The sequence below is a fragment of the Phalacrocorax aristotelis genome, chromosome W, assembly GCF_949628215.1.
Source record: "Phalacrocorax aristotelis chromosome W, bGulAri2.1, whole genome shotgun sequence".
NCBI lineage: Eukaryota > Metazoa > Chordata > Aves > Suliformes > Phalacrocoracidae > Phalacrocorax > Phalacrocorax aristotelis.
Genome location: NC_134310.1, coordinates 10,674,774 through 10,689,038, shown reverse-complemented (window position 1 = coordinate 10,689,038; position 14,265 = coordinate 10,674,774). Strand labels below are relative to the sequence as shown.

The 14,265-nt window shown below is 43.0% G+C and overlaps 1 protein-coding gene across 1 annotated transcript in view; it reads right to left on the bottom strand.

The window, feature by feature from the left end:
• The window catches only part of LOC142049492 (hsp90 co-chaperone Cdc37-like 1), a 42,583-nt gene extending 28,881 nt beyond the window's left edge, over positions 1-13,702 (bottom strand). Inside the window, exon 1 of the mRNA XM_075077257.1 lies at positions 13,563-13,702. Coding sequence (XP_074933358.1) covers positions 13,563-13,664 — 102 coding nt within the window. The 5' untranslated portion in view covers positions 13,665-13,702. The remainder of the gene's footprint in view (positions 1-13,562) is intronic.
• Positions 13,703-14,265: the final 563 nt, after the last annotated feature.

The following is a 14,265-nucleotide window of genomic DNA, read 5'->3' as shown; positions in this document are numbered from 1 at the left end:
TCAGTATATAAAAACTAGGCAAAAAGCTGGCCGGAGGTCCGCTGCTCGGGAACTGGCTGGGCATCAGTCAGTGGGTGGCGAGCAAGTGCACTGTGCATCACTTGTTTTGTATATTCTTTTATCATTACTATTATTTTCCCTTCCTTTTCTGTCCTATTAAACTGTCTTTATCCCAACCCGCGATTTTTACTTTTTTCCCCCCGATTGTCTCCCCCATCCCACTGGGGGGGAGTGAGCAAACAGCTGTGTGGTGTTTAGCTGCCTGCCGGTTTAAACCACAACACTCCAGTTTAACTTGCTTGGCTATCAATAGTAGTGAAGCCATTGAATGGGAGCTACTTGTGGAAGTATATCCTGTGGTCCCAGGATTCCCTGTACATCTACTGGGGAAACCCACTACTAGCACATTAACACACCCAAGTTGATTTGAGACTGGTTCATTATTTTGTCATGTGCTGTATTCATACATTTGACTATTGTATAAGTATACCCAAAAAACTTGTAGCTGTGTCAAACGTACAGTGCTTTGCACAGCTGTAGCCAAGGCAAACATAGTAAAGGGATAGAGAACTGTTTTCCTCTATATCATAAATTTGGATCTAATCTTAGAGTAGCACCAGCAGAAAGTAATTCCTATCTATCATCTGTTTGGAGAGGACTCTCTATTAAATTAGAGAGCAACCCTTGTCTGGGCCAATATCAATTTAAAAACTCCGCCTGGGCCACGGCTAGTTCCCTAACCAACAACTTCAGCCAAAAAGACCAAGAAATTACTAGAGAGAGAATTGTCTCGCCTGGCTCTACTGAACTTAACTGAGCCACACTGAGGGGACAGATTTGTGAGGTTTGCATTCCAGTTCTGCAATACACAGAAGTTGCATTGTCTTTAGAACTGAGTCATGGGAAATGAGTTAATATATATACTGATTCCAAATATGCATTTGGAGTGGTACATGCACACGGGGCAATTTGGAAAGAAAGAGGGCTATTAAACTCACAAGGGGCTCCAATAAAATATGGAACAGAAATTATGAAACTTCTGCAAGAAGGTCTCCAACCAAAGGAGGTTGCAGTACTACATTGTAAAGCTCACCAAAAGGGAAATAGCAAAGTTGCAAAAGATCTTCGAAAAGTGGATCGGTTAGCTGAAGAGGTAGCCCTGAAGGAGCCTTAATTCCAGGATCTCATTTAGAACTATCTCCACCAAAATACGTTGAGAAAGAAATCCAGTTAGCAGAGCAATTGGATTGCTCCAAAAACGATCCAGGTTGGTGGGTGATGCCACTGAAACAATTATTGGTTCCTGAGAAAATGATGGAAATTTTACTTAGAAGGCTACACCAAGAAGCGCACACAGGAGCAGTTGCGCTGGTATTTACTGCTAAGAGAAGCATTTTTGGGCCCAAGATGCAAACTATAGCAGATACTGTGGTGAAAAAAAGGTACTGTCTGCTGTGCTAATAACCCAAAAATCATGAAAAAGAGTATGGGAGGACTTGTAAGACAAGGAATAACTCCCGGGGAATACTGGCAGATAGACTTTTCAGAATTACCTAAATGTAATCAGTATAAATATCTATTGGTATTAGTAGATACTGTCTCTGTTGGCCAGAGGCTTTCCCTTGTCGCACCAACAAAGCTAGAGACGTGATTAGGATTTTATTGAAAGAAATTATTCCTAGATTTGGTATTCCAGAAGGTATCTCCTCTGACAATGGGCCTCATTTTATTGCAGAAGTAGTACAGGGAATTTCCAAGTTTTTACAGATTAAGTGGGAACTACACACCCCCTGGAGGCCTCAATCTAGTGGGAAAGTAGAAAGGCTGAATCAGACCCTCAAGAGGCAAGTTTCTAAACTTTGCCGGGAAGCACACCTTAAATGGATAGAAGCCTTACCTTTAGCTCTTTTGCAAATTTGAATAGCCCCTAGGGTTAAGGAGGGGGTAAGCCCCTTTGAGATCGTATATGGGAAAGCATATCCCACAAACCTTTTAAACGTCAAGGGAGACCAAATGCATATAAGAGGACAGGCTGCCATCAAGGAATATTTGATTTCTCTCTCGCAGACTTTGTCTTCCCTACACAGGTACCTAAATCAAAGGACTTCTCTTCCCTTGGACGCACCAGTCCACCCATTCCAGCCAGGAGACACTGTCTATGTACGAACCTGGAAAGACTGGAAAGACATTGAAAGAAAAGGGGAAAGGACCCTATACTGTACTATCGAAGACACATACTGTGGTTAAGGTAGAAGGAATTGACTCCTGGATTCATTATACACAGGTAAAAAGGGCACCAAGGCCTGCTCAAGATAAATGGACCTCCACCCCAACTGGAGAAGTTAGACTTCAATTGACCAGAGACCCTCGATGAACTGTGCTTAGGAAACAGAACTTGTCTACATAAAGATTAAGTGCCTATTTTCCCCACAAGGATAGTTATAGAACCCCCTCAGAAAACGTTGTTAATCTGACTATGCCAAGATGATAGTTTTATATTCAGTATTTGTCTGCAAAGGAAATTTAATCTTACAACTGATCCAGTCATTTTGGAGAATCCACAATAGCAGCAGTTTGACTGCATGAACTAAAACTAGGTGTCCTTTAGGTGAACCATCCTCATTATAATACTAAAAATCATGCCCATAGGCCAGAACACCCCCTACTCAAATAAGCCCCTTACTCTCTGAGCATGTGTGGCAAATTTAAAGGGAGTGTACTTTTAAGATGAAGTGAGAAAGAAACTAACCAATGACTAGCTGGGGGTGGTGTGAATATTAGCTGTTACTGACACATTTAACTGTATAAATAACATGTAGTTTCTTGGTGCGGTGTGCTAGCTTTGTGGAGTTACCACCTAGCACCCATCTTTGCACAAATATGAAATGAATAAAATACCTCCGCTCTGTGTGTATTTTGGCGTTTTGCACATGAACCTGTTGTCCGAAAAGCGGATTCGTCGCCCGGTGTGCAATGAGTCAATAGTCACACACTTAGGAGAGACGTTGCTACGACATTGCTAATTTATTTCAGGGTTGCACAAGCCTGGGTGCTCGGTGGTTTTCCACAAATCAAGCACACCAAAGCTGGCTACCTCATTATATTTATACAATAAGTCCATACATATTCTGCCTATCTAATACATATTCATTCTAATCTACACAGGTTGCGTAATGGCATTAAGTCACTCCTCTCGTCTCTGCTTCAGATTCTTCTGCACATGCCTTCCTCTTTTCAGGGGTCTTTGGTGGTCTTTACAGATGAAGTACCCTAACCCTTTTTACCCATATATGGTCACGGGTTACGCAAGGACAATTTAAGGCTATTTTCTCTTGCCAACTCTCCTCAATTTTCTTCTAAAAGGAACGCTTGTCCTTGATTAAATGGATAATTGCTGATGGCCAAGATATCCTGTCCCGAAGCTTAGGTTAAATATTAAAACATGAAACAGTGATTGATCAAAAAGAAAGGAGTCTAGATTCATGCTAATTAAACATATACAATACCTGTTCTTTCCAAGGGGGGGTTGTTCTCTTATAAACCCGCTTTCGGGAAAACAATACCATTAGCCTTCATTGCAGCAAGGGCACATTGCCTGATCACGTTCAATTTGGTGACAGCTAATTTCACCCTAACATGTAGTAAAGTCCAAATGAAGATGGCAGTTCGTCATTTTCACATGTGTTAGGAGGTCAAAACAAAGGATAGGTGAATTTACCTTCACTTTAAAAAAATATAGCCAATTTCTCTTCATTAGTATGTACCTTGTATTTGGTGCCTTAGGTTATCCAGCAAAAAAAAAAATTTTTTTTAAAAAGTTAGCTTATTAGTAACAAGGTTACTATGTCTACTGATTCATCCTCAACCTTCGGTAGTAACCACAAGCCTCAGGAGGAAAAGGGAAAGTAACCACATTCCCCAGAAAAAGGAATATTGTGAGCAATGGGGACAGAGTTTTAGAGAAACAGAGCCACTCAGCAAGTGGTTTGCAAAACAAAGGGATTCTCTTATTGGAGCAGAGGAAGAGTCAGTAAGAAATAAATAAGGAGAAAAATACACAGTTCTCCTAAAAAATGTCTCTACTGAACTTAACTGAGCCACGCTGAGGGGACAGATTTGTGAGGTTTGCATTCCATTTCTGCAATACACAGAAGTTGCATTGTCTTTAGAACTGAGTCATGGGAAATGAGTTAATATATATACTGATTCCAAATATGCATTTGGAGTGGTACATGCACACGGGGCAATTTGGAAAGAAAGAGGGCTATTAAACTCACAAGGGGCTCCAATAAAATATGGAACAGAAATTATGAAACTTCTGCAAGAAGGTCTCCAACCAAAGGAGGTTGCAGTACTACATTGTAAAGCTCACCAAAAGGGAAATAGCAAAGTTGCAAAAGATCTTCGAAAAGTGGATCGGTTAGCTGAAGAGGTAGCCCTGAAGGAGCCTTAATTCCAGGATCTCATTTAGAACTATCTCCACCAAAATACGTTGAGAAAGAAATCCAGTTAGCAGAGCAATTGGATTGCTCCAAAAACGATCCAGGTTGGTGGGTGATGCCACTGAAACAATTATTGGTTCCTGAGAAAATGATGGAAATTTTACTTAGAAGGCTACACCAAGAAGCGCACACAGGAGCAGTTGCGCTGGTATTTACTGCTAAGAGAAGCATTTTTGGGCCCAAGATGCAAACTATAGCAGATACTGTGGTGAAAAAAAGGTACTGTCTGCTGTGCTAATAACCCAAAAATCATGAAAAAGAGTATGGGAGGACTTGTAAGACAAGGAATAACTCCCGGGGAATACTGGCAGATAGACTTTTCAGAATTACCTAAATGTAATCAGTATAAATATCTATTGGTATTAGTAGATACTGTCTCTGTTGGCCAGAGGCTTTCCCTTGTCGCACCAACAAAGCTAGAGACGTGATTAGGATTTTATTGAAAGAAATTATTCCTAGATTTGGTATTCCAGAAGGTATCTCCTCTGACAATGGGCCTCATTTTATTGCAGAAGTAGTACAGGGAATTTCCAAGTTTTTACAGATTAAGTGGGAACTACACACCCCCTGGAGGCCTCAATCTAGTGGGAAAGTAGAAAGGCTGAATCAGACCCTCAAGAGGCAAGTTTCTAAACTTTGCCGGGAAGCACACCTTAAATGGATAGAAGCCTTACCTTTAGCTCTTTTGCAAATTTGAATAGCCCCTAGGGTTAAGGAGGGGGTAAGCCCCTTTGAGATCGTATATGGGAAAGCATATCCCACAAACCTTTTAAACGTCAAGGGAGACCAAATGCATATAAGAGGACAGGCTGCCATCAAGGAATATTTGATTTCTCTCTCGCAGACTTTGTCTTCCCTACACAGGTACCTAAATCAAAGGACTTCTCTTCCCTTGGACGCACCAGTCCACCCATTCCAGCCAGGAGACACTGTCTATGTACGAACCTGGAAAGACTGGAAAGACATTGAAAGAAAAGGGGAAAGGACCCTATACTGTACTATCGAAGACACATACTGTGGTTAAGGTAGAAGGAATTGACTCCTGGATTCATTATACACAGGTAAAAAGGGCACCAAGGCCTGCTCAAGATAAATGGACCTCCACCCCAACTGGAGAAGTTAGACTTCAATTGACCAGAGACCCTCGATGAACTGTGCTTAGGAAACAGAACTTGTCTACATAAAGATTAAGTGCCTATTTTCCCCACAAGGATAGTTATAGAACCCCCTCAGAAAACGTTGTTAATCTGACTATGCCAAGATGATAGTTTTATATTCAGTATTTGTCTGCAAAGGAAATTTAATCTTACAACTGATCCAGTCATTTTGGAGAATCCACAATAGCAGCAGTTTGACTGCATGAACTAAAACTAGGTGTCCTTTAGGTGAACCATCCTCATTATAATACTAAAAATCATGCCCATAGGCCAGAACACCCCCTACTCAAATAAGCCCCTTACTCTCTGAGCATGTGTGGCAAATTTAAAGGGAGTGTACTTTTAAGATGAAGTGAGAAAGAAACTAACCAATGACTAGCTGGGGGTGGTGTGAATATTAGCTGTTACTGACACATTTAACTGTATAAATAACATGTAGTTTCTTGGTGCGGTGTGCTAGCTTTGTGGAGTTACCACCTAGCACCCATCTTTGCACAAATATGAAATGAATAAAATACCTCCGCTCTGTGTGTATTTTGGCGTTTTGCACATGAACCTGTTGTCCGAAAAGCGGATTCGTCGCCCGGTGTGCAATGAGTCAATAGTCACACACTTAGGAGAGACGTTGCTACGACATTGCTAATTTATTTCAGGGTTGCACAAGCCTGGGTGCTCGGTGGTTTTCCACAAATCAAGCACACCAAAGCTGGCTACCTCATTATATTTATACAATAAGTCCATACATATTCTGCCTATCTAATACATATTCATTCTAATCTACACAGGTTGCGTAATGGCATTAAGTCACTCCTCTCGTCTCTGCTTCAGATTCTTCTGCACATGCCTTCCTCTTTTCAGGGGTCTTTGGTGGTCTTTACAGATGAAGTACCCTAACCCTTTTTACCCATATATGGTCACGGGTTACGCAAGGACAATTTAAGGCTATTTTCTCTTGCCAACTCTCCTCAATTTTCTTCTAAAAGGAACGCTTGTCCTTGATTAAATGGATAATTGCTGATGGCCAAGATATCCTGTCCCGAAGCTTAGGTTAAATATTAAAACATGAAACAGTGATTGATCAAAAAGAAAGGAGTCTAGATTCATGCTAATTAAACATATACAATACCTGTTCTTTCCAAGGGGGGGTTGTTCTCTTATAAACCCGCTTTCGGGAAAACAATACCATTAGCCTTCATTGCAGCAAGGGCACATTGCCTGATCACGTTCAATTTGGTGACAGCTAATTTCACCCTAACATGTAGTAAAGTCCAAATGAAGATGGCAGTTCGTCATTTTCACATGTGTTAGGAGGTCAAAACAAAGGATAGGTGAATTTACCTTCACTTTAAAAAAATATAGCCAATTTCTCTTCATTAGTATGTACCTTGTATTTGGTGCCTTAGGTTATCCAGCAAAAAAAAAAATTTTTTTTAAAAAGTTAGCTTATTAGTAACAAGGTTACTATGTCTACTGATTCATCCTCAACCTTCGGTAGTAACCACAAGCCTCAGGAGGAAAAGGGAAAGTAACCACATTCCCCAGAAAAAGGAATATTGTGAGCAATGGGGACAGAGTTTTAGAGAAACAGAGCCACTCAGCAAGTGGTTTGCAAAACAAAGGGATTCTCTTATTGGAGCAGAGGAAGAGTCAGTAAGAAATAAATAAGGAGAAAAATACACAGTTCTCCTAAAAAATGTCTCTACTGAACTTAACTGAGCCACGCTGAGGGGACAGATTTGTGAGGTTTGCATTCCATTTCTGCAATACACAGAAGTTGCATGTTCTTTAGTAGTTCTAAATTAAATTTAAAATATTTAAACAGTTCGTAGTGCTGGCAAAAGTTATAGGGGTAAGAAAAGGCTCTAGACACATTACATCTGCAGGTATAGCAATGATACTGAAAGGCTCTCCATACTGTTCAAGTTTATGAAGTATTACCCTACCTATATGTCAGAATCTATTCTACATATTCATTATTCATTGGGCGTTCTCCCTGTCCATTAGTCCCACACTATTCTTCCTATCCATAATTTGTCAATCACTCTCCATATCCATTCTTTCAGTGGTCATTCTCCCTGCCCATTATTCATTGGCTATCCTCTGTTCATTTTGACCCTGGCTTTTGTTGCAAGTGACTGCCAGGCTCATAAGGTGGTGATTAGTGGTATAATGTCTAACCATTGGTTGATTTCCAGTGGCATCCCTCAGGGGTTGATACTGTATATATTTTTATTAAGAACCTAGAGAATGGGATGGAGTGCACACAACAAGCTTGTGGATTATACCAAATTGGGGGGAATGGTCAATATGCTGAAGGGCCAGTCTACTATTTATAGGGACCTGGATAGGCTGAAGAAATGGGCTGAGAGGGACCCCATGAAGTTCAACTAGAGCAAACGTCAAGTCCTGCATCTGGAATAACCCCATGCAACAGTACAGGCTGAGGCCAACTGGCTGTGAAGCAGCTTTGCAGAAAAGGACCCAGGGGTTCTGGTGGACAACAATTTGAACATGAGGCAGCAGTGTGCCTTTACAGCATGGAAGGCCAACTGCATCCTGGGCTGTATTAGCAAGAGTGTAGCCAGCAGTTCCAGGAAAGGGATCCTTCCCCTCTGTTCAGCAGTTGTGAGACCACATATGAAGTGCTGTGTGCACTTCTGGGTTCCCCAATACTAGACAGACATGGACATACTGGAGCAGGTCCAGCAGAAGACTACTAAAATGGTCATGACCTAGAGCATGTGACATATGAGGAGAGGCTGAAAGAGCTGGGTTTGTTCAGCCTTCACAAGGGAAGACTCAAGAGGAATCTTATTGTTGTCAACAACTACTTAATAGGAGAATGTGGAGAAGATGGAGCCAGACTCTTCTTGGAGGCTCACAGGGGCAGGATGAGAGGCAATGGACACAAGCTGCAACAAGGGAAATTCCAATTAGTTTTTTTCCAGGAGGGTGGTCAAACCCTGGAACAGGGGCTCAGAGAAGCTGTGAAAACTCTGTCTGTGGAGGTATTCAGAACTCAACTGAACGAGGCATTGAGCAACCTGCTTCGAGCAGGGGGTTGGACTTGAGACCTCCAAACATCCCTTCCAACCTAGTTTGTTCTATGACTATGATTTAGTCATTTAGAGAAGATTTCACACCTACAGAGAAATGCACTGTATCAGTGTTTATTTTTCAATCATGAGAATGTTTGAGTAACTCCTACACTCCAGCTCTTGTAAAATGCTCAACTGTTACTGTAGGTATATTAGGTATAAATTGCAGGGTTTCAGTAGCAGTGGGTTGCAGGGGTGACCTATATAGGAGGAGGCCATGAACTGCCTTGTGCCAGTCACAGCCAGTTCCAGCCAGCTCTGAAACTGATGTAAACAACCCATTGCATGCCAAAACTTCAGCCAGAGAAGCACATGGCGTCTCTGCTCAAGCATATTTAAGAGATGAGCAGCAGCTGCTGGAGGAAGAAAAATGGATGGGAAACATGGAAAAAGACATTGCTGGGAACATGGCTGGAGATGCACCCTTGGAAGGGTGCTCCATGCCAGAGCAGGCACTTCCCCAAAGGGACTGCAGCCTGTGGAAGAACCCAGAGTAAGAAGCAAGACAGTAGAAAGAAACGATTACACAACAACCCCAACCTTCTGTGCCACCTGTCACTACATCGAAGGAATTGTTAGGGACTGAGGGTGACCTGACAAAAACAAGGGAAGTTGAGACTTGGAAGAAGGGAGGAGAGGTGTTTGACTGAAGCTGAGTCTGGGGAAGGGAGAGGAAAACTGTTTCCTTAAGTGTTTAATAATGGTTTATGTTTTCTTCCTTCAGTACTGAATCGGTAATAAAGTTTGTGTCAATTGTCAATAAATTATATGAAGTAAAATTCCTTGAGTCAAGACTGTTTTGCCTATGAAAGTATTGGTGGAGAATACAGGCAACAATCAGATGTGGCACAGCCTAGGATAGGAATAATTGGAGTGACTTTGAAAGTTAGTGTGTTTAAGCAGACCTATGGAAATGGGAGCATTGCTCCCCAGAGCGTGAGCACTCAGCAGTCCTTTACTCAGAGTGAAATTATAGAAATGCAGGACACCTACAGCTGCCACTGTAACCAAAGTGATAAAATTACTCAACCAGGGATGTTGTTATATTATGGGAACATGGAGTGTACGAATCAGTGTATCCGTTGATCTGTATTTTAGTCCCTAGGTAATCATTAATGTGAACGAAATGATACACAATGTGCTTCTGTCAGAAAAAGATGACAAAATGTGTTTTTGTGTAGTGGACTGAGAAAACTGGCCAGGACTGCCAAGATTAAGAGCCAAGTAGGTAAAAGGTAATTCCAGCAGGGGGAGATCGCGACCACCGACTCATGGACCACCGACCCAAGTAATACCACCTACCCAAAAGAGAACAATGGGAAAGGACAACTGAGCCTGCGCAATAATTTACATGTGAAGCAAGCAAGTTCGTACTAATCACCAAAGAGAATAGCATTGAATATGTATGGATAAAATGAATATGTATATTTTTGATCTATAAATCACGAGAAGAGTGTGTAAGGTATGCACGCTTGGAGGAGCGATCCCCTGTGCATCCAGCGCTGCAATAAAGAATGCCTGCCTTTTAACACTACATTGGTGTTACGAGGTTTATTCCCAATTTCAGTGACACCACCCCAGGGAGATGCCCCTGCAGTAGCTATGATGGTGCTGAGAAACCAGAGCTGCTGGGATACAGCCAATAGCTCAAATGAGCAGAGCTCTGGGGAGTTTGGGGCCCATGCCACTTGCAAACACAGCCCTGTGTAAAGGAGGGCTTTGAGACTGGCTGATGGAGGGATATGCTGAACAGTGGCCCAATTCTGCAAATGATATAACCCCATGGAGGGCCTGGGAAGAAGGGAGTAATCAATTGCAGTTGCTTGGACTGCTGGAGTGTATTTACAAGCGAGAAGGGAGGGACTCTGAAAAGGTGGTCATCGCTGACACCATGGCCCAAAAGCTCTGATGGCTAGACACACTTACTAACACCCATCTGGTATCACATGACAACCTGGTGGGATGCCTTGTTGATCAAGGAGTGACCTATATGTACCATACTGGAGGGAACATGCCAGAAGAACAGTGCAAGATTAGCAGCATGGCCAAGGAAAATACTGAGGATATGGTAGTATGGTTAACCTCAGGAAAATCATCAGGAAAGAATGGGAAACCTGCATACCTGCTTCCTACATGCTGGGAGTTACTGATGTTGTCAAAAGAAAAGGAAGAGGATATGACAGCAGGATGGAAGGCCCTTTAGAGATCTAGCACTGCAAGGTAAGGAACTGCAAGAACAGGGGAGAGGTCAGACTTCATTTAAAACATTGCCTTCTCCTACCCTCATGTTGTGGTTCAGCCCCAGTCAGCAACTAAACACCATGCAGCCGCTTGCTCGCTCCTTCCACCCCTCTGGGATGGGAGAGAGAATCGGAAAAGCAAAAGCAAAAAAAAAAAAGAAAACTTGTGGGTTGAGATAAGAACAGTTTAATAATTAGAATAAAATAATAATGATAATATTATAATAATAATTATTATGATAATATAATAAAAAGGAAAAGGGAAAAAAACAGAAACACAAATGATACAACTGCTTACCACCCGCCAACCAACGCTGCCAGTTCCTGAGCCGCAGTTGCTGCCTCCCTCACCCCGCCAGCTCCTCCCAGTTAACATACCGGGCATGACATTACATGATATGGAATATCCCTTTGGCCAGTTTGAATGTGCTCTCTTAACTGTGCCCCCTCCCCTCCCGGCTTCTTGTGCACCTGGCAGAGCATGGGAAGCTAGAAAAAATCCTTGACTAGTGTAAACACTACCTAGCAACAACTAAAACATCAGTGTGTTATCAACATTATTTTCATACTAAGTCCAAAGCACAGCACTATGCCAGCTGCAGTGAAGAAAATTAACTCTATCCCAGCTAAAACCATGACACCCCATCTCTGGACCACATACTGTTCTGACAACTGATTTGAATTTACTGCATTTGGGGGAGGTGGCACTGGCCTGGCAGGGGATGGGGATAACTGAATTTATTGGACTATCTAGGTAGGGTGGCCAAGCACCCCTTTGCCTCAAGAATATGGTGCTCTAGTGGATACTGGCACTGAGTGCATCTTATTGCCCTCATTGTGTAGCAGTGATTCATGGAACAACTGGAGGAGAGACATGCCTAGCTCTAGTGGAAGGGAGCCTCAGTTTGAACAGACAGGGTTGGTACCCACTACCTGATGCCCTTGCCATCCTCAGGATTTACTTTCTTATCCACTGCAGATGGACAGATGGGCCAGGAAAGTTTTGGGTTTTTGGAACAGGATGAAGTGTAGTTTGCACAGGAGGGAGCCAACTACAGCACACTCTACTGACCCCAATGTTGTTGCATGTACTCGGATAGACCCAGTTGTCATTCCCTTGGCAACCCAAGTAATTTGCTGAAAGCAGCAGTAATTTGCTGCATGTAGTGTATGTAGTTTATAATGTATGCATATTAAGATCATGATGATGCTGAAAGTAGAGTTTATAATGGATGTATGTTCAAACAGTTCTTAAATATGTGTTTCACAGAGGAAAAGGGTGGAATGTATTGGGCATAAAGTAAAGGGTTTTGGTAGCAGGGGGCTGCAGGGGTGACCTGCGCAGGAAGAGGCCATGTACTGCTACATGCCAGTCATAGCCAGTTTCAGCCAACTCTGAAAATGATGTAAACAATCCATTGCACGCCAAAACTTGGCGCATCTGGTGCCTCTGCTCAAACATATTTAATAAAGAGTGGCAGCTGCTGGTGGGAGGAGAAATGGAAGGAGACAATATAGGTACCAGCTGGAGATGCAGTCTTGAAAGGAATTACTCCACACCAGAGCAGCTACGCTCTGAGGGGACTGCATCCTGTGGTTAAGCCATGCCTAAGCAGGCACACTCTCAAAGGGCCTGCAACCCATAGAGGAACCCATGCTAGAGCAGAGGAAAATGAGTAAGAAGCAAGGAGTGGTGAAAGAAAATGAGTAAGCAGCAAGGAGCTGCAGAAAGAAACCATTATGCAGATGACCCCAACCTCCCTTGTGCCACCTGTCACCAGATCATAACCCAGCAAAAACAAGGGAATTTGGGACCAGGAAGCAGGGAGGCATTTGATTGAAGTTGAACCTAGGGAAGGGGAGAGAAAAGGTGTTTCCCTGTTTGTTTAATTGTGGGGTTCTTTTCCCCTCAATACCTGAATCAGTAATTGAGTTTGTAACAGTTGGCAATAAAGTAAATGAAATAAAATTCCCTGAGTTGAGACTGTTTTGCCTGTGACAGTGGGCTGGTGACAAATTCCAATATTACCTATAGCATTACTACACAAGTCCTTTCTGATACATCCAAGGATAGCTAAACAGATCCAGGATAAGCATGCATTTACGCATGCCTGTTTACGCCCCCACCCGCAATGCACCAGACTCAGTTATTATTTAAGGGGAAAAAAAAAGTTTAATCATTTCTCAGACTCACATCTTTGTACCTCTTCAGTGGTTTCATTTCATATTTTACACCACACAGCACAAAGAAAGTACACGTGCCCAAAACAGATCTGGCTCTCTGTAAATTGATTTTGTAAACTGATAGTCAAAAGCCCTTCCCCGAGAACCCAGAGAGCTGAAACTAGGCACGAGCCCTGCAGGAGCAGGCACTGTCAACGTAGTCTCCCAGCGGTTGGAGTCACGCGTGCTTCCACCTAAGGTTCGGTCGAGCAACGGAAACCCACGCCACTGGCACGTGCGGCCGAAGACCCCCCGCCGGAGGAATGAAGGAGCACAAGGAGCCCCGTACAAACTCAGCAGGACAAGAAAACGGCATGACAAGCGGTACGGGAACAGATGTACCTGCGTTTCCGACAGGTGCTGGACAGATGTGAGAGTCAATTCCCGTTCCTCATCCTCCTCAACCGAACCAAGACCCTGAAAGGAGGAAGACCACAACGCCATCCTCACCACAAACTCCACAATACCGACTAACCCTCCCCAACTCTGAACCGGATGTTCCTGTTGCTTGAGGTCGTTACAAGCGTCCCCGGAAATGACACTACACACTACCTCCAACGGCAGACGTAAGGCTTATTTCCCCTCCCTCGCCCTGCACATTAGGTCGCTACTGTTCCAGGTCACGTGGGTAAAGTCGGCCTGCCTCTTCCGAACTAGTGTTGTCCGAAAAGCGGATTCGTCGCCCGGTGTGCAATGAGTCAATAGTCACACACTTAGGAGAGACATTGTTACGACATTGCTAATTTATTTCAGGGTAGCACAAGCCTGGGTGCTCAGTGGTTTTCCACAAATCAAGCACACCGAAGCCGGCTACCTCATTATATTTATACAATAAGTCCATACATGTTCTGCCTATCTAATACATATTCATTGTACTCTACATAAGTTATATAGTTGGCACTGAGTCATTCTTCTTGGCTCCGCTTTGGTTTCTTCCACGCATGCTTTCCTTTCTTCAGGGGTCTTTGGTGATCTTGATGGATGGGGCATCCTAACTCCTGTTACATAGAAACAACTTAAAACTATTTTCTCTTAGCAACTCTCA